Source organism: Haliaeetus albicilla, chromosome Z (assembly GCF_947461875.1).
Source record: "Haliaeetus albicilla chromosome Z, bHalAlb1.1, whole genome shotgun sequence".
Taxonomy (NCBI): Eukaryota; Metazoa; Chordata; class Aves; order Accipitriformes; family Accipitridae; genus Haliaeetus; species Haliaeetus albicilla.
In genome coordinates, this window is record NC_091516.1 from 38,404,861 (window position 1) to 38,429,392 (window position 24,532).

The window sequence follows — 24,532 nt, forward strand, 5'->3', positions numbered from 1 at the left end:
GACTTCCTGTTTGGAACTACAAAATACTGGATAGAATACCCTGAATTTTAAAAATAGGTATATTTCATATTTCACAAAATGCTTACCAGAAAAAGAATGCGGATGTATATAAAATTGATTCTGAGAAATTCCACCAGTATCTCTTTCAACTACTTAAAACAACTTTTAAATTACACTTAGAGCACACAGTAATTGTTAATTTTGAAATACTGCAGTTTACATCTATCCTTTATTTCTGCATACTTAAGGAGTCCTATCCCACAGACAGGAATCATTTAAGTAAAATGATGACATAAGTGTTACTTGATAAGCAAAACAATGGCAGTCTTTCTCTTCTTCCCTCTGTTCTCCACATGGAGACAATGTCTTTTAATTCATTGTTGTTAGCTTTTATTCTGTAATGTGACTTCATTATATAATTACCTAATTGCTCATTAAATTTACTTTAATAAATAAGATTTGATTATTAAACCCAAATCCATTAATGTGTTGCAGCTTTTAATCTCTGATTACACAGACTGGCTCCTAATATTTCAAGATGGAGCTCAAAAATCAGTTGTTGACTTAAACATTAATTCTCAATGTCCTTAAAAGATCATTTGCTTTCAGGTATACATGGCTAGAACAAAGACACTTCATATTGCAAAGTAAGGTTTAGTTTGCCATTGTATTTCATTAAGAATATTTCTGTTTTAATTGGAAAAACTAATAGAATGACAACACAACACTTAATAAACATCCATGTTATTAGAAGTATTCAGTACAATTGACTGTAATTCTTCAACTGTGTTCCTGTGCAAGCAAACATAGATTTCAGTGCAGATGGTATACCCCATCCCCTCCAAAGTCCCCTAAATCTGTAATTATGCAAATTATGTCAGTGACATTAGAGGTCTGCAAAATTGTTCTGAGTTTGCAAATGATCATGATTTTACCAGAGACAAATGAATTTCAAATATATAGATAACAGCATGGAGTTTGGTGTACAAAAACAAGCCCTCCAAAAGCAAACAGTTATCTTTTTCAAAGGTACTTTTACACTCATCAAAACAACAGCAATTGTGAATGTATTTGTTTATGTTCTCAGGTTGATGAACAAAAATCAACAGAGTCTATATTGTATACATTTGGAGTCTATTTGAATGATAATTTTTGGACAAGTATATTATTTGTTGTACAGAAGACAAAAAAGTAAGGGTTTTTTCTTTGCACTTTGAGAGGTGAAGTCTTTGAGGAAGTTTTTGTTTCTCCTATGCTGCTGAATAGGACAACAACAACAAGCACAACTAGAATGGTTAAAGATATTAGAGAAAAAAGGAACATAATAGTTAAGTGACTTCAAGATTCAGAAAGTTAGTGAAAATTTTCTACAATACATGATTTGTAGAAAGAGGAGAAGATTTATGACTGGTCTAGATGCTGATCATTTAATCTCCATTTCTGAGACAGTTAAGAATGAGCAAGACAAATCTCTGTGATAGATACTCTAGTTACATTTGAATGTCTTGAGGTCTTTTTCAATAGGACCTTCATTCAAATGTTTGTCTTCAAATATTTTTATATTGTCTCTCCGCAAAGGGTCAACTACTTCTAGTGTGCTTCTTTGCAATTGCCAGGGCTAGGCTGGCAGACAGAGACAGTCATGCAAAGAAAACAAATGTCTCTGAAATATCACCTTACTCGCTTTTGTGCAAGACCACTCTACTTCAGATTGCAACTGTTAAGGACTCTCGTTCCGTAATGAAGTAGGCATCAAGCTGAATGCCTCTGCATGTTTTGCAGTGGAGGCTGCCCCTTTTTTATTATTTTTGGCGGCAGCTGTTCATATATCCCTGGCTACCTATTCTTTCACTTTTGTGGTAGTCTTCCTGATTTCTGTGCGGCTTGTTACTAGCCTTCATGAGGTTGAATTTGTTGAAGAAATGTGTCGTTCAAACAACATCCCACCCTTTACTATGAAACCAGATTTGGTTTATTCTTTATTTCGATTGTTTTTAATTGTCTATTACAGTACCTGCAGAGGTATTGTGTCTAAGGACAGCCAAATGCCATTATTCCTGTGAGAATATGATGGCTGGGATATCATTGTGATTTGTTTTTCCAAATTTATTTGAATTAATATGGAGGGATTTGAAAGTTCTGAAACTTCATAGTGTAGCCTTTAACATTTTTTCCCAGGATTCATGTATCAGCAATTTAGTTTTTATGTCCCTGTAAGAAGATCATGCTAAATCCTTTCTCTTCCTCAGCCCCACAGCAATGCAAACCCATGAAAATATTTCAAGTTGACCACCAAATGCGACAAGGGTTATAGAGCCTGGCCTGTGCAGCAGTCTTGGATGAACTGCTAAGCAGCAACAGTGAGCTTCCTGTGTGACTTGTTCTGGATACTGTTTGGCATCCAGCACCCCTTAGAATGTCAAAGATAGGTCTGCCTTGGCTGCTGCAAGACAAAAACATCTTTGTAAGATCAGTATCCCACATTCTCAAATTTGCTAGTGCAGAAACAACACATCACCCATACCTTTGCAATAATTTTATACCCGCTTCATGTTTTCCGCATTTAGGAGTTTGTATATCAACATTTCTCAGGAAGCATAAGGTGTTACATTTCTTTTTGATCAAGATGCCTCTTTTTTTCAAATCCAGTAATTCCACCGCCAAGCTTTTTATTCTCTAAACATATTTTTATTGTGCAGGGCATAAAGCAGTACTTATATTTCTCTGAATTATCTGGTATTATCATACCTGCCTCAAACAATTTTCTAATATACTCCATCAGTGAATTTATCAGCAGATCATACTCAGTTATTGTTTCTTTCCCCTTACCTTGGTTTACTGTCATAAGAACAGGTGTACAGAAAATGAGTTTTCCTCTACCCATCCCCCCTTCCAATATTAGCAAACACTACAGTGAAAAAAAGAAAAAGGACAGTACGTGGCTACAAAACACAAACAAATTTTTCTTTTGAAGTCTTTCCTTTATCATAACTCACTCAAACAGTCTGGCTTATATTAACCCAGAGTTGCTTTCTGCAGTTATGAAAACTCAAAAAAACCCCAAAACAGAAAAGATCAATTTCATGCAGCATCTAATACTTATGTCACCCTTTTCCTCCAAGTTATATAATTGCCCTGAATTTGTTTATTTTGCATCCAGGACAAATTTTAAACAGAAATATTTTAAGTTCCAAATCTTTCTTGTAATCAACTGCATGTTTCAATATCAGATGCTACAACCTCCATTCTCAGACAGTTTTGACCAAATTCAAACCAAATCACTTTTAATGCAAAGTGCTTGTCCTAAGACACCTAACTCAATGTTCAGAGATCAAAAGGATTTAACAAAACATCCCTCTCTGTTGTTTCCAACTCATGATCTCATTAAAATGCTTATTGGCAAAAATAGTCAGAGCTGGATCTGATACACAATACCACAAGTCCCAAAATAAAAAGACATCTTGGGGCACCTGCTTTTCCTCTAGACAATGTCAGTCCTTCCAGCTAACATAGTTATTGTGTAGCTATAAAGACTTCTGTATTATTCCAAGTTGTAAACATTTTCTTAATTTACATACTATCAATACATGTCACTATTATTATTAATAACAAAAACATTGCTTTCCAAATTTTTCATCAAATTTAAAAGCCTTCCTAAAATGAAAGAGGAAAAACTGAAGTACACAATCAAATTAATCAAATCATAGTAATATTAGATGCAAACAAATACTAGGGTTTGTTATCCACATACTTACTTGTGACCCATTTCATGGGCAATGGTAAAAGCGAGATTCAGACCATTGTCCTCTGCAATGATACATTTTCGTTTTTCACTGCACATTCCACTTAGATATGCTATACCTAGGAAACACAAGCACATTCAATTATTTTTTGTTATTACTAACTGTATGTACTATGGCATTATTGACACCAAACAGATTTGAAACCTTATTGTGGTCAGACCCATCCAAATATATAAACGGATAGCTGACAAAGGTTTATTTACTCATAAGCCAGAAAGACTGGTTTTAGCACAAAATTGGATAAAAGGTAGCAGAGAAATGGCAACCAGTGGTAGTAGGACCTGATAGTAATATTACCTGATTACATAGACTGGAATGTGCAGAAAATGTATTCTTTAAAAGCGTTGCTAGGTACCTTACTGAGATGTGATAGAACACATATGAATATCAATACTACTGTAAATGAAAATAGAAGTCTACAACAATAGGGCACAAATCCGAACAGGTATTTCCTCTGACAGACTCAAAAGAACAGAACGCAAAGCACAGAGCTGTGCCCCTACATTATCACTGTTAAGTACTGATACAGTGTTCAGCATGTTAATGATTTTAAAAATGTGTAAAAGAGTCAGGTGTCACAGAACTAGAAGAATTTGTAGGAGACTGCAGCCTTACAAACACATTCATTGTAGAGGCTATGATGCCTCTACTACACAATACCGAAGTTTTCAAAAAATAGAAGCCTGAATGGTAGGCTTTTGAGTTCAAATTCAGCTTCTAAAAAGTAGAATGTCTGTAATTGTAAAAGCTTGAGGAACATACAGCTTAATTTGTGTAACGGCATTTTTTTTCAGACCACAAATACATTTAGTGGGAACCTATTGTCGTCACTCATTTGAAATTTCAGAGTAAGCAATCTAAGCACTGTTTCAAGTGTTTGGCCTTCTTCCCAGGAACATCCTTTCAATGGAATGGTGCCCTCTGGATCAACATGGTTGCTGGATGTTTGCATCTAAAGGTCAAGTTTGAAATGTTTGACAGTGTTTGAAATTTAGTCATAATTATCATTCTAAGTTAACAAGATAAAAGTCATTCTTCTTACAATCCAAGTATTTGTCAGTCTGTGAGCACAATGCCTCATCCAAAACATGAAATTCAAGTAGTAACCCCATCACTAGTCTGGCTGTGTTGCTCTCAACAGAGCTGGCTGGAAGTTTTTGGACACAGAGCTCATGACAAAAAACGTTGTTCAGGACTGAACAAAAAAATCACAAATTAGATTTGAATAACACTGAGTATTTCAACTTTTACTATTTCTTTCCAAAGAAGGAGAAAAAAATGGAGCAGAGGTAAAAGTAATTTGGGATACATAAAAGGCAAAACATGTTCAAAGCAAAAAAACTGAAGTCCTTCAAATGACACCTCAGGCTAAATGTAGGTATCATTTATATTAACTCTATTGAAAATAAGAGAAGTAAGAAACACTCTGAAATGTAATGCTTTATTTTGAATGTTATGCTCCAGTGGCTGAAATAAAAAGAAAAATATTTCTAAAACCATTTTATGCCTTGTAGTTCCACAATTACATGCACTTTCAAGTTTTGATAACTGAACTGATAAAGACAGAGCTGCTTTTAATACTGTAGGCACTAAGTTGTAGAGCTAGTAACCAGAAGAAGTTAGAGTACCAGAGCTAGTACCAGAAGAAGCAGACATCAGGGCCCTGACTTCGGCCAATACCAATGAATTTACAAAGTGCTAAAACAAAATAGAAAAATTACTTTTGCCATAGACAAAATCCAGTACTGCATTTTAAAGTATTGTCGGCATCCCTATTATTAAATGCAAAATGTTCAGAAATACCTTCCTTATTCTGCTGGTTTTGGCTGGGGTAGAGTTAATTTTCTTCATAGTAGCTAGTATGGGGCTATGCTTTGGGTTTGTGCTGAAAACAGTGTTGATAACACAGGGATGTTTTATTTTACTGCTGAGCAGTGCTTACACACAGTCAAGGACTGTTCTGCCTCTCACCCCATCCCACCAGCAAGTAGGGTGGGGGTGCACAAGAAGTTGGGAAGGGACACAGCTGGGACAGCTGACCCCAACTGACCACAGAGATATTCCAGACCATATGACGTCATGCTCAGCAATAAAACTAGGGAGGAGGTTGACAGGGGGGCTGCTGCTTGGGGACTGGCTGGGCATCAGTTGGTGGTGAGCAATTGTTGTCATTTGCATCACTTGTCTTTCTTGGGGTTTAATTCTTTCTCTTTGCTATTTTCTTTTTTCATTACTACTACTACTAATCATCATCATCAATTAGTAAACTGTTTTTATCTCAACCCACGAGTTTTCTCACTTTTACCCTCCTGATTCTTTCCCCCCATTCCACTGGGAGGGGAGGGAATGAGCGGCTGTGTGCTGCTTAGTTGCTGGCTGGGGTTAAACCATGACACTTACTGATGAGGGCTATCTTCAGTTGGATAACACTTACTTGCTGGGATCTACAGAAAGAGAATTACCAAACCTCCCTCTGCCTGTTGATGTTGAGTACTAAGCTGAAAACTGTCTGATGCTCTCTAGTTTTCTGCAGGGAAAAGAAGCCCCCTAACCTTCTTTTGGCCTCTAAAATGGCAGGTTCATGTACATTAGCAGTATCTTTCCATACAACAACATGAGTACTATCAGCTGCTGTCTACTATCCTTCTTGCCTCCCAGTTTATTCCCAAAGAACTACGCACATTGCAAGTTTCATACCTATTCTGCAGAAGAAGCAGTCAGCAATAGTAGGCATTTTCAACGATACTCAATATATATATATATATATCTCACCAATAATGTTTTTATACTTGGCACTCCTTGAAGGGAATTGATTATGTTTGACCTTTATAAGTGTAACATACAAAACATAATACCTGCATTTCATTTAGATTAAATTAGATTTCTGACTCCAGAAATGTCCAAGTGCATCAAATGCAATTAATGCTTTACGACTTTTCCCCTATTAAACAAAGTCAACCTCGTATGTGAAAGCCATATCCAACAGCAGCTACTGGATATAAATCAGCCAACTACTAGCCGTGAACTAGTTTCATGTCTTGTCCTTGGTTATTAATTTCACATGTAGAGAAAAAGAAACTGACTTCAGTAAGCAGCTGCTCTTGCTTAGTTTTCTCTGCATTAGGTAAGAGAAGGAATTTCTTCTTTAAATACATGTATGTTCACCGCAGCTTCCTGTGGCTTATTAACACAGCTGGAACTGCTCCAAGGTTAAATCCACAAGAAAAAAAAAAAACAATGAACAATTGCTCCCTTGTTATGACTAAGGTATTCCTAGTGAACTCCATGGTCTCAACACACAGCTTCAAATTAAAACACTTAGTATCTGAAAAGTGTTGGCTAGAAAGGAGTAACATCCTTTCATTGACAATTTAAGATCCTGTTATTCATCTATAAAGAAAGCTGTGTTTTGAAACAAAAAAACACTGAATGAATACATGCCAAATGTAAATTATTCAAATTACTTCACTGTGTACATAAGTATTTCTTAAGTTAATTCAGAAGAAAATACATGCGATATCAATTAAGAGAGTAAAGCTTTACCATTGTGCCCTACAAGAACCACATAAGAGACTACATTTTCTTATCAAACAGGTAAATACCCAAATGAAATACATGCTGCTTCAGAAAAGTAGAACTTTTGCCAAAGTAATAGCAGTGGTTTATTACTACTACCATTACTGCTACCTATAGAGATGAGTATTTCATTCTACACAATATGATAAATTTTCTTTAAAATTTTCTGGTTTCTTAATGAACATCCTCATCAAATCATCAAACTATTTATTCTTTCAAAGTAGGCAGACATTTACAACTTCTCTGTTGAAAAGCCGTGGTTCGGCTCAGGATGTTACACAAAACACATTACCAACTTGTCCTGGTTTCGGCTGGGATACAGTTCTTCTTAATACTGGTACAGTGTTTTGGATTTAGTGTGAGAATAGTGTTGATAACACACTCCTATTTTAGTTGTTGCTGAGTAGCACTTACCCTAAGTTAAGGGTTTTTCAGTTTGCCATGCTCTGCCAGCAAGCAGGTGCACAAGAAGCCGGGAGGGAGCACAGCCAGGACAGCTGACCCGAACTAGCCAAAGGGATATTCCGTACCATAGGGCGTCATGCTCAGTATATAAACTGGGGGAGTTGGCCAGAAGGGTGGGATTGCTGCTCGGGCATCGGCCAGTGGGTGGTGAGCAACTGCATTGTGCATCACTTGTCTTTTTTTTGGGTCTAATTCCTCTGGGTTTGTTATATTCCTTTTCATTACCATTGTTACTACTGTTGCTATATTTAAATTATTATTATTGTTATTATTATTATTATATTATATTTTATTTTAGTTATTAAACTGTTCTTATCTCAACCCACGAGTTTTACTTTTTTCCCAATTCTCCTCCCTATCCCACTGGGAGGGGGGAAGAGTGAGCAAGAGGCTGCATGGTGCTTAGTTGCTGGCTGGTGTTAAACCACAACACAACTAAAGCATCCAAACAAATTTGTGAGCTTTATCCACTTATTCATGGCTTGCTGCCCATAACATAAATCCACTACCTATAATAAAAGGCTACTGTCAGCATTGCCCACAGGAACAAAAACTCCACGTAACAAAACCAAAATCAGATTAAGAAATATGCAGTCAAACATACAAACATTGCTCTTTCTTACAGTGACCATACACCATGCAAGTATGGCTTCAATATGTCTGCATTTGTAATATTGCATTCTAAAAGGCTAGAGAATGGTTATTATTTTTTCCCTTTACAGTGATCCAACAAAATAGAGTTAATATTCTGAACGGCTTAATCACACAGATTACTGATTTAGGACATCTGAATTTCTTTTCCTCTAAACTTCCTCAGTTTCACAACACATTCAAACCTAGTTTGTCAAGCCATTAGCTATGTGCTTATTCTGAATCCCTTCCCTCATATTTGCTCCAAAATCTACTTGCTAATTTTCAATGCTGTTAGAAGAGAAAGAAACCCTTCCACATACCACCAGTTTAATACATTGATATCACCTGGATATCACCTCTACACATTCCTGAGCTATTTCACAGCTCTTCTGTTTTGGGAACAGTAATGTTCTGCCCAACAGATTTTTTTTCCTAGATTATAAGGCAGTAATGACTATCACAAATACAGAAAAAAGTTCCCATAATGATTCTTTGATGAAAAGGGATAGGGCATCACCCAGATATTCTTTCTACTACTGATCAAGAGCAGAGTCTACCTGAATTTCCAGTCCATATGAAGTCAAAGTTCCATAAAAACTAAATACATATGTTCCAACACTTGAAAACACAAGCTGAAAGAACTGAAAAGAGCATACGTTTGTACAGGACAGTTAAAAAAAAAAAAAAAAAGCATTTCCATTTTAAAGCATTTTTTAATGAGGGAGGATATTATATTCTCAGGAATCTATTGATAGTATGCTACTTGTTGTACTATCTATCCATCAGTAAAAATTGCCAAATTTGACCATGATGAAAAACAGTAAACCACAACACATTCACCGTGCCTACTGCATTCCCTACTGTCATATAGGTAAAATAATGAAGCACACTATTACTGTTGAATGCACATTAGATATAATTTCAACAATATTGAAGCTATTCATGAACTTAATGAATGATGGATCTATTTTTATTTAATTAGTATACATACAATGGATATTGCTAAAGCATGTACTATGAATAAAACTAGTATTTATGATTGGAATTTTCTCCTAAAGTTTCTACACCAAGCTTTATAAACAATAATATAAAACACTGATGAAATACAGGTAAGCTTGAAATGGATAGAAAACATGCAGAAAAACTCATGACAATTTGAATCACAAACTCTCAAAAAAACCAACTTTAGCCTTCAGAAGGTGCCATGCAGTGATACACTCCTGATAGCATGACTTTAGTTTGAATTATTGATGATGCACAAACGTTGCAATAGAAACATAACTTAATGCCCATGTACATCTGGCTTTTGATTCAAACATAAGTATTTTATATCTGACCCAGCAAATCAATGGGCCTGTGAGCATAAATTATAGTACTTAACTGGACTTGAATACTAATCTAACAAATTATTTCACTTAGCAGCCCAGATGCTTTTCTTCATAAGCAGGAGAAAAAAGCTTTCCACATAGCTGACACTTTAAAGTCTAGTTAGTACAAGCTGCTCTGAATAGAGTCCCAGAGACTGACAATTTCCAGGAAAAAAAAGCCTTGTCAGTGAATCAGTAGTCCTTAAACATGGCAGCAATCAAAACAACACAGTTAACTAACAGGAATCCTACATGCAAACAGAAAAGTCTAGAAATATTTTTTTTTTCTTTTTAAAGTGAGAGATATTCACAGTGATGATAACTATACCTATGCGTATGCATATATATACAAATGCACATACACACTGATGCAAGACGTTAGAAAAAATAATGGGATAAACCTGTCAACTTCAGCTGCATTTTACACAAACATAACTCAAATTTTATTCACCTGTTTTGCTAGTTTATGATTTATGTACATCTTAGAAAAACTAATGCTTCCAGAAAAAGAATATATCAATAAGTGTGCGATTTTATGTTTCAGAATAGACTATTAAGCTTACTTTTCTCCCTTTAAACAAACTGCTGCACTTTAATCCTTAGAGTGGGGAAAAGGTCTAAACCCAGGGAGGGCATATCAATGTATGCCATACCTACATGAACAAATTCTGAATGTGTGATTGTACAGTTTTAGGGTCTTAGTTTTTGCACCTTATGAACAGTCCACAGATGTCTATGTTATTACAGGGATGGAATGGCAGAACTGCTGGATGATACTAATTTTCTTCTAAAACAAAGCCCACATGGAAAACACTTCTCTCAAGATGAATACACAGATGGGACAGTAGGTGAATCTTCCCCACTGTCCGCTCCTGGCCTTTGCTGACAAGTGGTGTAGGGATCCCCTGAGGTAAAGGCTGCATCCATACTGCCATATTTAACAGCCACCAAAGCATGTATTCTTTGAATTTGGGTATTCCTTCTTAACCTGCTTCAGAGTTTGGGTCCATAACACGTAATGGCAAATGGCTCCAGAGTGTAATTGGGTACAACTAACATCTGCATCCCTTACCTTGTTCTACTACAAACTTTCTGACAAAAGTCATTATAGTCAAAAGGCCATGTGTACCATGGTTTAATAAAAGACCAGCATTATGATTTTTCTATGGTTCTCTATTCTTTCCTAGTCAATCCTAACAGTCACTTTACTCAGCTGATCAGTGAGCTGGCATTTTCAGAGAACTGTCCACTATCATTCTCCAATCTCTTTTCTGAGAGGTAGCAAAGCCCATGGTTTCACACATATAAGCTAAAGACTCTTTTTTTTTTTTTTCTTAATATGCATTACTTTATATTTGGAAATACTTAACTTCACCTGCTCTTTCACTGCCTTTTCACTATCATGATGTTCATCTACAATTCTTCTCGTCAGCTTTATACTGAACTATCCAGAATGCTTCAAACCATAAGAAAGTATACTCAGGCCACCACTATTCAAAATACTTTATGAAGCAAAGCAGCTCAAACTCAAGGACTCCTCCTTCTAATGCAAAAGCTGACAAATAATTCCCATGTCTTGTTTTTTAACTTTTAAGCAACATATGAAAAAAATTTCTTAAAAATTTAATGGAAAAAATTTAAAGCAACAATACACTGCAATATGGCCACTAAGTACAGCCAGTACACTTTAAAAACCTTTTCATTGTCCCCTTTTTTTTTTTTGTAAAGGCAACATCTTCAAGTGGAAAACCTGTCCATAAAAATATGCGTGAACAGGAAAAGACAAAGGTGCAAAAGAAAACTGCATGCTGGAAAATGAAAAGAAAAAAGCTATAAATTGAAAAAGGAAAGAGTCACAATTTCCTTTCCTCCACATTTGACTTTCTTTTGCACCTGTAATCTAGCAACAGAAAAAACTTTGTTAGATTGTGTATACTTGATGTTGAAGAGGGCCTAAGTCATTCTGTTCAGAAGACAATTTGAAAAATCATAGCATATGGAGTAAGATGCAACAAAGATTTTCTTCCCTTCATATTTTCTCATACTATTAATACGAAAGAAAAATAAAATGTTACCTTTCTAAGCAATAACTCAATCTTCTTCTAAGAAATTGAACTAGTTTGATCCATTACTCTAACTTCCTCATGGCATGATTTGCATAAACAATTCTTCCAGATGTTTGTTTTACATAGCATAGAAGAGTATTAATAAACTTGATCCACATTTATAAGTTTAACTTTTGGACAGAAGTAGAAAAGTCTATTTTTAGGACTTATACAATAAGGACTTTCAGTCCCTAAATTACGTGGGTAACTTATAAGAGAGCCTTATGAAAGCTTCATGGAACTCTGCTGTATACAATCAACTAAGATGTGACTTTTAAAAGGAGACACCTCACTGCTTTGGCAACAAAACTGAATGGGGCTTTCCAAAGCAAAGTGGAAGCTTGTTACTTAAAAAGCCAGAAACAGGTTTCAAACTGAGCACCAGCCACTTCAGAACAGCTTTCACCAAATACATGCATAAATAAATTAATCTTGAGGATATGCTTTTCACTGATGCATTGGAGAGACATAACAGATACACAGTTTACTTCGAATGAGTATCACATGCCTCAGATTAAGAGTTGGTGCCCATCTCCTACCACAACACTCTGTTTCTGTATGTTGACAAAACCCTTGTTACTCTACAGACAAGATGGGGAGATGATGACAGTGAACACTGTGGTACACCACAGGAAGTATTTTTAACAACTCAAACTTGCTTTCTGTGTTTTCCAACTTGTTCTACAATTACATTTGCTTTACAGGTGGGCAATGTGACAATGTTGTTTTGCAGCCTTTCAGGTTGTATTTGTAGCTTTCTCTACCAGCCCCTTCTGGGGATCATATTTTTTGCTGGGGCAAAAATGAACAGGGAAAGCTGTGTGAACTAGCCATTTCCAGTCCTCATGATATCTAAGCATACGGCACTTCTGATCTTGGCATTAGCTGTACTGAAACAGGAATGAGAATTTACTCTTTACAAAGAAAAGTTTTTGTCATTGTCCATTACTTTCTTATATACATACACAGCATAAAAAAGACCATTACGATAAAACATCTTTTAAAACATTGTGCTAGATGGAGAAAAGCAGAGCTTGAATTCTACTTTTCTTTGATAGAATGAATCCTAACCTAGAAGCTAAGGAAAGACTGCTATTAATGGATCATCACAAAGACTAGAAAATATGTAAACTCAACCATACATTTTTCTTTTAATTATTTACCTCTGTGACCAGATACACCACTACTCCAGAATAGCAACTACAGTTGTATAAAGTGTTACAAGATGGTATGTGTGCACATGGTATGAAGGCTCTATCTATTCCTTTGACTAATTGTCTCTACCTTTCTGTGTACATACATATGTATTTTTCTTTTTTTTCCGTTCTTTTTATCCTTATTTAGTCCATCTTTCATTATTCTTTTCCAAACTTGTTTTACTTAAATAAACTTATTTGGAAAAAAAAAAAAAAATTACCTTTTTGTGTCTGGTCAATAAACCCCTAAAATAGAAGATGGGTCAGATTAGATGGGCAAGGGTGATGTGCTTAAGAAGCTAAGGGAAGAATGTAGGGAGTGACTGACCACAGCTGTTGCAAAGAAAGCTGAATTTATCTCAACACCAAAGGGACTGAAGGGTTTGTTTTAGATAAGTGCCTGTATCAGTTCAGTGGATTAACTGCTTGTGTAAATGTTTTTGCCTGAGTTAATCAAAAGAGTGTGAATGGCTTCTTGAGTTAGCCAGCCCAGTAAGGGGTAAGTGCATATGTCTCTCAGCCCAACAGAGAGTATAAAAACTGAACAACTGACAAAATGAACTTTGAACAGAGTAATGGGCTTGAGCTGACTTTAACTCACATTTTCCTTCCCAGCACCCTGGGGAGACCCAGCATCATGACAGTAAGCAAATAAAGGTCAGTAATGGGAATCAGATTTGTACTGCAACCCAACTGTATATTGCAATGGCTATACTGTGTTTGCACTGTGATTTCAGTGCATTATTTTATCATTATTTTATCATTATTTTACCCTGCTAAATCAAAATCCCATGTAATATCAAATATCTTCAAATAAGTAACTTTGTTTTAAACATTAAACCCTCCTGATGTGGAATATCTAATAGAGCCTGGTCAGAGAGTACTGGATTCTGATACTCCTGCATTTCACTGCTCCTCACAGAGGATATTCTTTCAAAGGATGGAAGCAAAAGTAATACTGATCTATACAGTATCCATACAGAATTAGCCTTTTCTAAAATACATTTTTTCCCCTATTGTTTTCAGTTTGAGTCAAGTTCTGTTCAGTTGCTGGAAACTAACCTCATGTCAGAGCATATGGTAGCTCTTGAACCTGTCAGGAAGCAAGTAAGACCACTATGAACATCTGGGATATGAAGTGGCTATCTGTATTTAATAGTGCTACACAAAAGCCTGAGAGGTGGAGGCATTCTTGAAAGTGGGAAATTCTCTGTGAAGTTCTTTAAAGAGAAAAATTACTCTTCAGATGCGTTGAAAAATAAATGTTCCATTGTAGAAATGGGTATTGGGGGAAAATTATTATCAGGCCTATGTATTTCCTTCTAGAACAGTTTTTGAGAAATTAAACACCTGGTATACAGGAACAAATATCTTAGATGATTCAACAGCCTGAAGAATATTGGATGATTCATATCTGGTATTTGTCCATTCAAAAATCTGTAAGGAATAAATGGCATAGATTTACTGTGACAAGTATTTTAAAAGTTATCTTTCACAGAAAGAGAGGAGCAAGTTAATTTTCCAGCCCTATATAAAAACTTTGTGCAAAACTTTTTAGAGACTTGCAAACTGAGGCTTCTGCTACAATGTGACTTTAAAGGGAAAAGTAAGAATCACAGACTCTAGACTGAATTCAAAGGGAGGTACCTTTGCCAAAAAGGCAAGTGAAATTTTAGTTTGCCAAGGATACCAGAGTAGTACAAGAAATTGTAATTTGAATACTTACTAGCATTAAGAAACACAAATTGACCTCATTTTATGACGATGACCTTTTCTAATAATTTGTTACAGCGTTGCTATTGTATACTTTCTTGCCATTGCCAATTGTTCAAATTACTTTTTTTTTTTTTAATGTGAACACTATTTTAAACATACTTTTATAAAAATAAAGTACAAAAAGGCTTGGTTGATTTAAAAATACTTTAAATGTCTGGAATACATTAAAAAACCCCAACATTTTATTTTAAAATATATTAAAAACATCTTCATCATTTAATGTCAAAGGCACTAGCCCAAGGAAACAGGAAAGCACAGTGCACAGAACAGCATGTTTATGAAAATGCTGATGTAAGGGTAGGCTTTAGACTGCCAGGGGAGCTACATCCAGTATACATACTTTAAAAGTTCCCCTAGTTTTCAAGATCAGTTTTGAAGTATTCTCTGCTTGCTAAATGGAAATTTTACATAATTTCCATAACTTTAAAAAAATTGTGCTGACCTTAAAACTTGCGCATATATGTCATTTCAAGATGATTAAATGTTTTCTGTCATTTGTCAAAAAAAGCAGAAAATACTTATTGCACTCCTATTTTAATGCAAGTGCTACATTTTTAAAACAGTCTCTTGTCTCTTATTCTGCTTCTGAGAAAATCTGACTCTCCCCATAAGAAATGTGATGAATAGATCTTATCCTGCAACATAAGATGGTCCAATTAGTTGTCAGAACTGCTTCTACTGCTGTGAAGTGTGTGTTCACTTTAAGATGTTTTAAAATACTGTAAGCCTACAACTCTGTACACTTTGGTCAAAATATATTAGCATCACAGAGTAACATACATACTAGAGGTAATTAAGAATTATGTCACTCCATCCAAATGGTGAAAATATTCACCCAGGTGCTTATCTCTCTTCTTGCCTTCCTGACATTTGGGTTTCAACTCTCACACTCATAAAATGCGCAGCTGCTAAAGTTGTCCCCCGTGTTCTGTACATCTATGCACATTGTAATGCCTTCGAATTCACCTCTTGTCTCATTCCATCAAATCATTTTTTTTTTTCTGAATATGCTTCCAAGCCTCATGTAACACCTCTCCTTACCAATTTGATCTAATCATAATATATCACCCATGCTTCTCCTGGTCTTACAAAGATTCCAGTCTTTATACCTTATTAAGCTGATTTTCCTATCATTTAATTTCTGATGCCTTCTTCCCCTTGTCTTGGTACCATCCTCTGTGCAACAAACCCATGTAAAATCACTCATGAGACCATGTCTTTTTCACTCTAACACACATTTTTTTAGGCCTAGTTTTACTTCTACAACAAAATATAAGGAAAACCAGACTGCCCTGCTTTCTTTTCTAATTTATTTTATTATACCCATGCTATGGAAATGACAGTGTGGTAGAAACATAAAATTGTTCCTTGACAAACAGTGCTTCAGCACAGTAATACATTTCATAATTTTCTGCAATCTGTGTGATTTCTGTAAAACACTGCTCATGTTTTCATGAGATAATCAAGCTAAAATTGATATGAAAGTGATTATTTTACTGTTGTTGAGACCCCACTTAAAGAAAATAGTCAGATTTCTTTTTCCTTTTTTTAAAGCACGATGTAATCTTCATTCTTTTTTGTGTGAGACAAGGAGCAGCTAAGGGGATTGAAAGAAGTATTAGTCTGCTTTTTGTTTGTTTGTTGTTTTTTAGAATAATCTATTACTCTATGGCCAAAGTTTTGAAGTTAGTGACCTTTAAGTTTTTCATGTGAAGAAATTATACTTTGTCTCACTAGGAAAGAGATGCACTATAAGAAAATGACTGATGGTGGGACTGCTTATAGCAGACACCAGTAGCATACCTTCCAGAAAAGTAAATTAAATAGCTAACTGTTTCTTTATATAGAAAACACTGTCTAGATGTGGATGGCTAGCTTCACTATTATCTTTCTGATAAATGAGAACAAAGGCAAAGCTATCTTCCATCATGCCTCTTTTCAGCTAAAATTATTTGATTTAAAATTACTACTGTTATCTCCAGATATCCATCCTGTATTCCATCTTCATTAGTGTAAATAAGTATATATTGTTTTGTGCTGTATTAGCACATGTGATGAAAGTGGTTATCCTGTCTAAGTCAGAGTCAGTGGTAACTGATCAGTGGCTGAACTTGTACCTGCAACTGCTGAGCTTCTTCAAGACCATATCTCAATGTTCTTGCAAACTGTTTCCAACTCAAAAATTCTTTGAGTTTGTTGGGGTGGTCCTCAGGAAATTTGAACTCTATGAAAGCAAAATGAAAAGGCTGAGAAGGTCTTTCTTCTTCCAGGGAATCCATTACCCAAACTCCCTTTGCAAAGTCTGCAAGATGCAAGGTAATTGAGAACTAGAGGAGGCTCCTGTATCTCACATGTGCAGCACTAGACGCTGACTAGTCCCTGCTTAAGCAATCTGAGTTAACAATAACTTACTTGATGAGAAACTCATGTTTTATTCAGGGTAGGGTACCATCATCCTGAGAATGTAAAACCTTCAGTACGGACTCAAAACAGAAATACAAAAGAACGTGTTGCCATTTAAGTTTCACAAAAGAGACCTATGAGATGGCTTCAAACAGAAAATCTGCCTCAAACAGAAAATCTGCCCAAAAGCATTTAAATGAAGGCCCTGACCCTCTGTTCCTTCATGCTTGTATCTGTGGAGCAGTTTTCCTTGTATTTTGACAACAGCTGCAGTAGTATGGATCATCTGCAGTTCTGTCCGCAAATACGGAGCTCCTTTTGTTTCCTCCTCAGTTAAAGAACCCATGTATCACTGCCTACCCATCCCATTCTTCAAAATCCAGAGAAAAATATGCATTCACTACATGGTCTATCTAATTCCATTATGCTGATAGTTGTTTTCCATTATATAGCTACGGGACACAGAAACTGATGCACTAGTCACGAGGAGCTACCTGGTCTCTCTTACTTTGAAAAAAACTTGCAATAAAAACCAGTGGAATTTTTCAGTGCAAAAAACTATACAAGGTTGACTATTCAAATATAACTTTGCAAACATTTCTTTGGAAGGGATAAAAATACTCTACACTAGCACATCTACTAAGAGCTAAACACAAGACTAATATTAGAGAAATGCCTGGCTAGCTAGAGAACAGGTATACCTTACTTTACAGCCATATATTTTGGTTGTCTTTAATTTGTAATGCTTGGCACTAAATTTTATTTTTCATTTTTAAAATTTAATTGTATTCTTGATATGTGAAATGAAGAGCGATTCTTTATACAGACTAATACAGATTATATATCAGTATTATAGTATATAGAGTAACTGATTATCAACGCACAATTACTTGCAGTTGCCAACCCGCACAATTTTATTATGAATGTACACAAGACTTCATCTAAATATTTTTCACATAAAAACAACCTATAAAAGATAAGTACTGAAGCTGTAAAATCCAGGAGACAATGAAAGATATTTTTAAGTGCTAACAGCTGCTTGGGTCTGATTCAGTTTTTCAGCACTTTGGGTGAATAAAATAAGTCACATAAGTCACTGTTCAATGCAGTGAGAGGGTCACTAAATCACTCATTCGTTTATCTCTTGCAGTCTGATTAGCTAAAACTGTAAATTTTCTTCCGGTAAATGAGTTTTTGCCAGCAGAGACTTTAGCTTAGTTAAACCACACCCACTTTTGTCCTCTGCTTTGTGTCTCACCACCCTTCCCTAGCCTTGACATGAGCATCTCTTGTGTACCATGGCAGTATTGCTCTGATGTTTCACTGATCTTTCACTTTTGAATCTGGCACACATAGCTGAAAGATTTATACATGAAGTTAGAAAGGACACACTATTCACAAGACAAACACAAATTGTTGTGATAATTAGCTTGCAATTTCCTTTTGTTTTCTTTAACACAAAGCAAATATGCACTGTATAATATTACAGGTTCTTCTGTCCTTACTTGGGAGTGCCTTTTTCTGACAGACAGTTTTGCCTATGAAAGAAACTGAAGTTCCAGATCGAAGCACAAATATTCTAAATGCTATTCAGTGTAATGTTAAAATTCTTTACATATAGCAAGTCTCCCTACTTCTTAAATCCCTTTAAGGCAGAATTTTAAATACCTCAGGTAAGTAGAGACTAAATACAGAAAACAATACAAAATAAATACTAAAATTTACCTAGAGATGAAGTAGTATAAACTGTAGAAAATGACAAAGTTATATTACATTTTCACAGAAGGGATATGGTTACACATGAAAAAACAAAGAACTATGCATGGTATTGTGGCATATTACAGGACCACTTACTGAGGTCAAGAACTAAATTCAGCAGTTGAGCATGTAGTTGACTCTGCAGGGATCTAAACATACGTTAAGAACAATCACAGCATGTCACCTAAATGAGAAAGAGCACAACTGAATGTATTAGACACAAGAATTAGACACAGGTCTGCATGGATGTAATAGTTATTATTATAATGTAAGAAAAAAAAAAATTGCTAACCTCAGAGATATTTCAACATAACCACAGTATCTGAAAAAGTTGATTTCTTTAGTAACTGAGGAATGATTGCACCTTTAATACTATCATAATTATCCTATATTTATTTTTAACTTGTAACTATTATACAAATAAATAATATTAAAGACAACCATAAATACCAACACTATCAACAAATACACAAAATTATCCTGTACATCAAATGAGTAACATGGCAGACTGTTTTATTCTCAAAAATCTTTATTCCTTGAACCAGAACATCCACAGGCTAATGGAAGTTCAATACAGGTGTCATAGATTTTCTCAGCTCTATCTAAAATTTACTCACAGATTGCATTGTAAACTTCTGAAACGGCATATTAACATGAAAATTAAGCTTCCAGTCTTCCTAAACACATTCAAAGGCCCTACTGTTTCCTAAGACAGATTGTTAACACATACTTAGTATGAAAGCGGTAAGTGACTTCTGTTAGTATAATCTGAAAAACAAAACAGAAAAGATTTTTTTTCCTTCACTTTCAGCTCTCTAAATGCATTGGCTAACTACTTCAAAGTAAAATAAAATAAAATAAAGGAAGGAATTGCCTGAAGCAGTAAGTTCTTGATCAATTGTTTAAGGAAGAAAAGACTTGGTTTTTAAGTATGGTAGGTGGTTAGTAATTAAAAGTAAGCTCAATGATTATGGAATTGCCATCAAGAGTCCATTCAGAGAGATTTATTCTGTGTTACCCTACTACTGTTGAGATTAATTAAGCTTTAAACACTCATAATAATACACTGGAAAATAAAACAATCTAATGTGTTGTAACCCAGTTATTTTGTGTCTGAGTTACAACACAGCTTGAAAACAAAGGTTCAGCTGTCTTGGCATGAAGAACTAGCTCTCTGGTCTCACTGGAGTGTTGCCATTTAGTCCAACTCAGTAAAATAAGAGGCAAGGTCAGATGGGACTGCATCTTAAGTTGGAATCAAGAATCTTAATAATTTTTAAACCTGAATTTAATATATCTAGAAGAGGAATAAAGTTGAGGCTTCCAATAGCAGACGTCTGGATTTGATGACTGAGCATGTGTATGGTAGTCCTATGCTCTTCTGCTTTCCTGAGAAACTGCACCATGAATGCATAACTCATTTTATGTTTTATGGCACATGAGGTAGACTAAATTCTATTTATTTATTTTTGTTTGGCTTTTTACATTTATTGGCATTCACATCTAATTAGGTTCTGCTTTGCTGTACTTACAGACATGTAACTCACCAGCAAAAGCAAATTTTATTCTGCAGATTGTAGAAGTCAAAATTTCCCTGATGACTTAAAAAAAATCTTGTGTATTAAAGGTATTATATGGATATCACTTTCTAGGGAACTTTCGCATTTCTACACTTCTACATAGTTCAAATTATACTAAATGAAACATCCTAGCAATGTCACAGGAGAAATCAATGTTCAGAAGCCACATGTGAACATTGTAGTCACTCAGGCATTTGCAGCTACTGGATACACAGCTGAGATACCGTATTTTTAACAAAAACAAAAGTTCATTAAGTGAAATTGAGTGAGATCTCTATGGCTAGCTTTTTCACAAAAGCACTTAAAAGATGCTCCTGCTCTCACTGTACGAGGTGTTCCTTTATATACAGGTCAGTGAATTTATTATCATGACCTTGCTGTAAAAGAGAATGTTGTATGAATGCAAAATTGTACGTATTGTAAAAGTTATATGAATGGCTTAGATTAGGTTACACACTGGAAATCTCCATAGAAGTCTTTTGCAGATTAAATGGTGAACTGAATTCAGTTCTCTGAATGTCAGCTATCTTACTGACAAAAATTATCTTTCCTTTACACAGGATATGTTTAGAGTATCTTCTGTTCAGGCCAGTTTTTGTATTTTGGGGTAAACCAACCCACAGGGCAAAAACTCAAAGCTTACAATGCTCTTGCCGGTTTTGCAAATTTTGTGTAGCAGCAAGCTTGGAGATAAGTTGGAGAACATTTTTGACGTAGGAAGTTTAACAGACTGCAGCTATGTCTTCACTGGGAGAAACTTCCTGTGGTTGATTCTCCTCATCCAGTCTGTCCATCCAACTGCTCCTGCTCCCACTCTAAATTCCCCTGGCACCCAGGACAGTAATATTCACACAAAAGAAACAAATTTAATTACAGTAGTGATGAATATCAGAAAAAAATGCTGGTCACAGTGGTCAGCTAGAGGGCTAGGTGTACATCTCCAGGCATGGGTGACTTCAGTCAACAGAATTTTAAAATGGCAACCTCAAATAGTATTTCTTTACTTACAACATAACACTTGTCACCAATATCCAACCTGACTTTGTGCAATGCTAAAACGTTCCAAAACACAGACGTGTGCACACACCTTACAAAACTAAACTTTCTAACCTCCACTGATTTCATTCTCTAAGCATGCCTCCTTCATTTCCCTCTGCAAGACTGACAGGACTATCAGCTCCCCTCCTGCCCCCGCTCTGCTATATATAGGGCAGGACCTATACATAGATTATATACTCCATCCTTTGTAGAAGTAATTCTGGCCCACCTCCTACTTTCAGCCTTACCTGTCTTGTGGAGAAACCTGTTTGCAAAAATGCATGTCAAAGTTAGGACATACTGTAAATGACAGGCCTCAGGACTGATGGATTCCTGTTTGCCTTGACTGATCAGAAATCTCCCTTGCTCCGCAAGTGTCAGCAACCCAACAACATACACTATTGATTTGTAACTGCCTTAAGTGCATTTCTTCCACAACTGTGCCTCAACAAAAGAGAAAAAGCGAACAAAAACCCTTCTAGTGAATATAAACAACAGAGGATCTTGTTAGTATCTTCTAGAAAAACAGACACATGCTGCAGGATCCAGTTCTGACAGTGGGGACAGCCTGGAAGAGAGGGGAGTGACTTCCTCTTGCTTCTTTATCCCGGTTTTTGACTGGGATATGCTCAACTATGCCCACTTAAACCACAGTGGCAGCACCTCTTCTCTTCTTTGCCTTCCTCTGGAGAAACACAGTGCAGGGTCCAGTAATCCTGTCCTGTCTAGCCACACCAAGTGTTAAGAGTGGCAGATGACTAACCCTGCCTACAGGGCTTATGTCACAAGGGCTCCTGTTCTGCAGCACAAAGGTACTTGAACTAGCTTTAAATTAGCAATATCAAGTGCCCGCAGGAGTTCAGCCACAGCAGCACACAGCTCAGCACAAAAGAATTCACCCTGCTTCTCAGAAAACTGTTACCGCTCCCCTAGCTAGTTAGGCTAAGGGCAGCTACACAAGACTACAACAGGCGATCTTCTGGATAAGAGGAGGGACACCAGATGGATACAGATGAGGAAGCACAGGGAAACAAATTTTGTAAGTTTACTTCTGCAGTGCTCCTGCCCGTGTTCCGTGCAAATTCTTTGGCTGCTTCTTCATCAGTAACAGGCCCTAAGCATTAAGCTTCAGTATTTCCAGCATTAACCTTCACTGGACAATGATAGCCTGCCCAATGCCCTGTTCCTGTTGTATCTCTTAATGCACAGGGCTGGGGCTGGACTAAATCTTTATGCCTGGGGACAAGTTTTGGAGGAAAAGGCCAAGTCCAAGTATTAAAGATCTACACCTTTCACATTAGAAAAGCAAACTAAATAAACCTATCTTTGGCATTTTGCTAAGTTGGATGGAAGACGTGTTCTTTCACTTCGTTTAGTTTTGTAGTCTTTATTGTGTAGATGTTTCACTCCTTACCAGTCATGTTTTGTATCTATGCTATTTAGAACCTTTGCAACAGAATGAAGATCTGATGGCACCTCAATTTTCCACTACTGTTTTTATATTTGCAACACTAGCTTTTACCAAAGTTAGAAATTGATAATATACTGTATTTGTACCATCCCCCTAAAACGATCTGAGGAGAGTTTTTAAGGGAGCTCTGTTTAGAGATTGCAATATCAGCATTTTATTAGAAAACACTTTCTAGTAAACAGTTTACATGGAAGGGTGTTTTTGGGAAACAATGCTCTAACAGCTGATGTTTTAACTGAAGATGGTAGCTGAAAATACCAGATCAAATGATACAGTATCAGGTTTTAAAAATAATAATTTTTAATTTTTTTTTAAGGAAACCCTGCTCTTTTGTGATATCATAAGATAAAAAATATTGTTTGAAAACAGCACTTAATTACCTTCTGTCCAGGAGATCACAACCAGAACATTGTACTTACACTCCTTTGAGATTAGTGAAATGTTGGAAACCCTGTCTTTCATAAAGAATCAGAAAAGCTCCATTTACTATTCCTGAAACATCCTATTACTTGGGAATTTCAACCAGGACTAAGAGTATAAGCAAATGGTATGAGCTTTAAAGGAAACAGGTTTGTGCAGAACAATATAGGAGTGTCAGCCGAAGATGCAGTTAAAAAAAAGAAGCCTCACCCTGCTGCAGTAAGAAGACAGTATTGAAACAATTAGCTGAGGTCACTCTATGTTAGGCAAAAGCTGTCTTCAAAATGATTCATAATTCTGACATATTAGGTCAAATGAAACTCTATACATGCCGAGAAAATTCCTGACCTTCCTTTGACAGAGGCATATTTTTTTAACTGAGTGCAGTAAAAGGCTTACAGTAACTGAATCTGGAAATACTACTTTTTTTTTTTTTTTTTCCATTTTGTTGCAGTCAGTGTTACTAGGATATTTTACTAGCTATCATAAATCTTTCAAAACATCAACTATGGTCACAACATTTTACAAAGCACGTGTTGTACACCTGTGGACTTTTGACAAGGGATGAGAGAAGATACTACCTGAAGAATCAGATACCATAAGAGAAGGGATAATACAAGAATTCAGGCGCTTAGTGTCTGACATCTGGAATGGTCTATCTTCAATAAAGACTTAGAAAAAAAACCAACTACCAGCAGGAACTGCAATTAATATCCACTATAGGGTAGTATTACTAAAGCAACAGCTTTCAAATAGTAGAATAGAAGACTTCTTGTCTCCAAATTATTTTCAAATTCTACATGTTCTTTAAGGAGAAATTTACTTGGAGCTTTACAACTTACAGTGATATGACAGCATGCCAACTTGTTAGATTTTCTTAAAAGTCATGTCAAAGGGCACTAAAAATTCAGACAATGAAATAGGGTGAACAGAAAGGAAGA

The 24,532-nt window shown here is 35.9% G+C and overlaps 1 protein-coding gene across 1 annotated transcript in view; it reads right to left on the minus strand.

The window, feature by feature from the left end:
• ADAMTS19 (ADAM metallopeptidase with thrombospondin type 1 motif 19) overlaps positions 1–24,532 on the minus strand; it is a 149,916-nt gene that overhangs the window by 68,698 nt on the left and 56,686 nt on the right. The window contains exon 8 of the mRNA XM_069776630.1: positions 3,756–3,861. Within this exon, the coding sequence (XP_069632731.1) occupies positions 3,756–3,861 (106 nt within the window). The remainder of the gene's footprint in view (positions 1–3,755; positions 3,862–24,532) is intronic.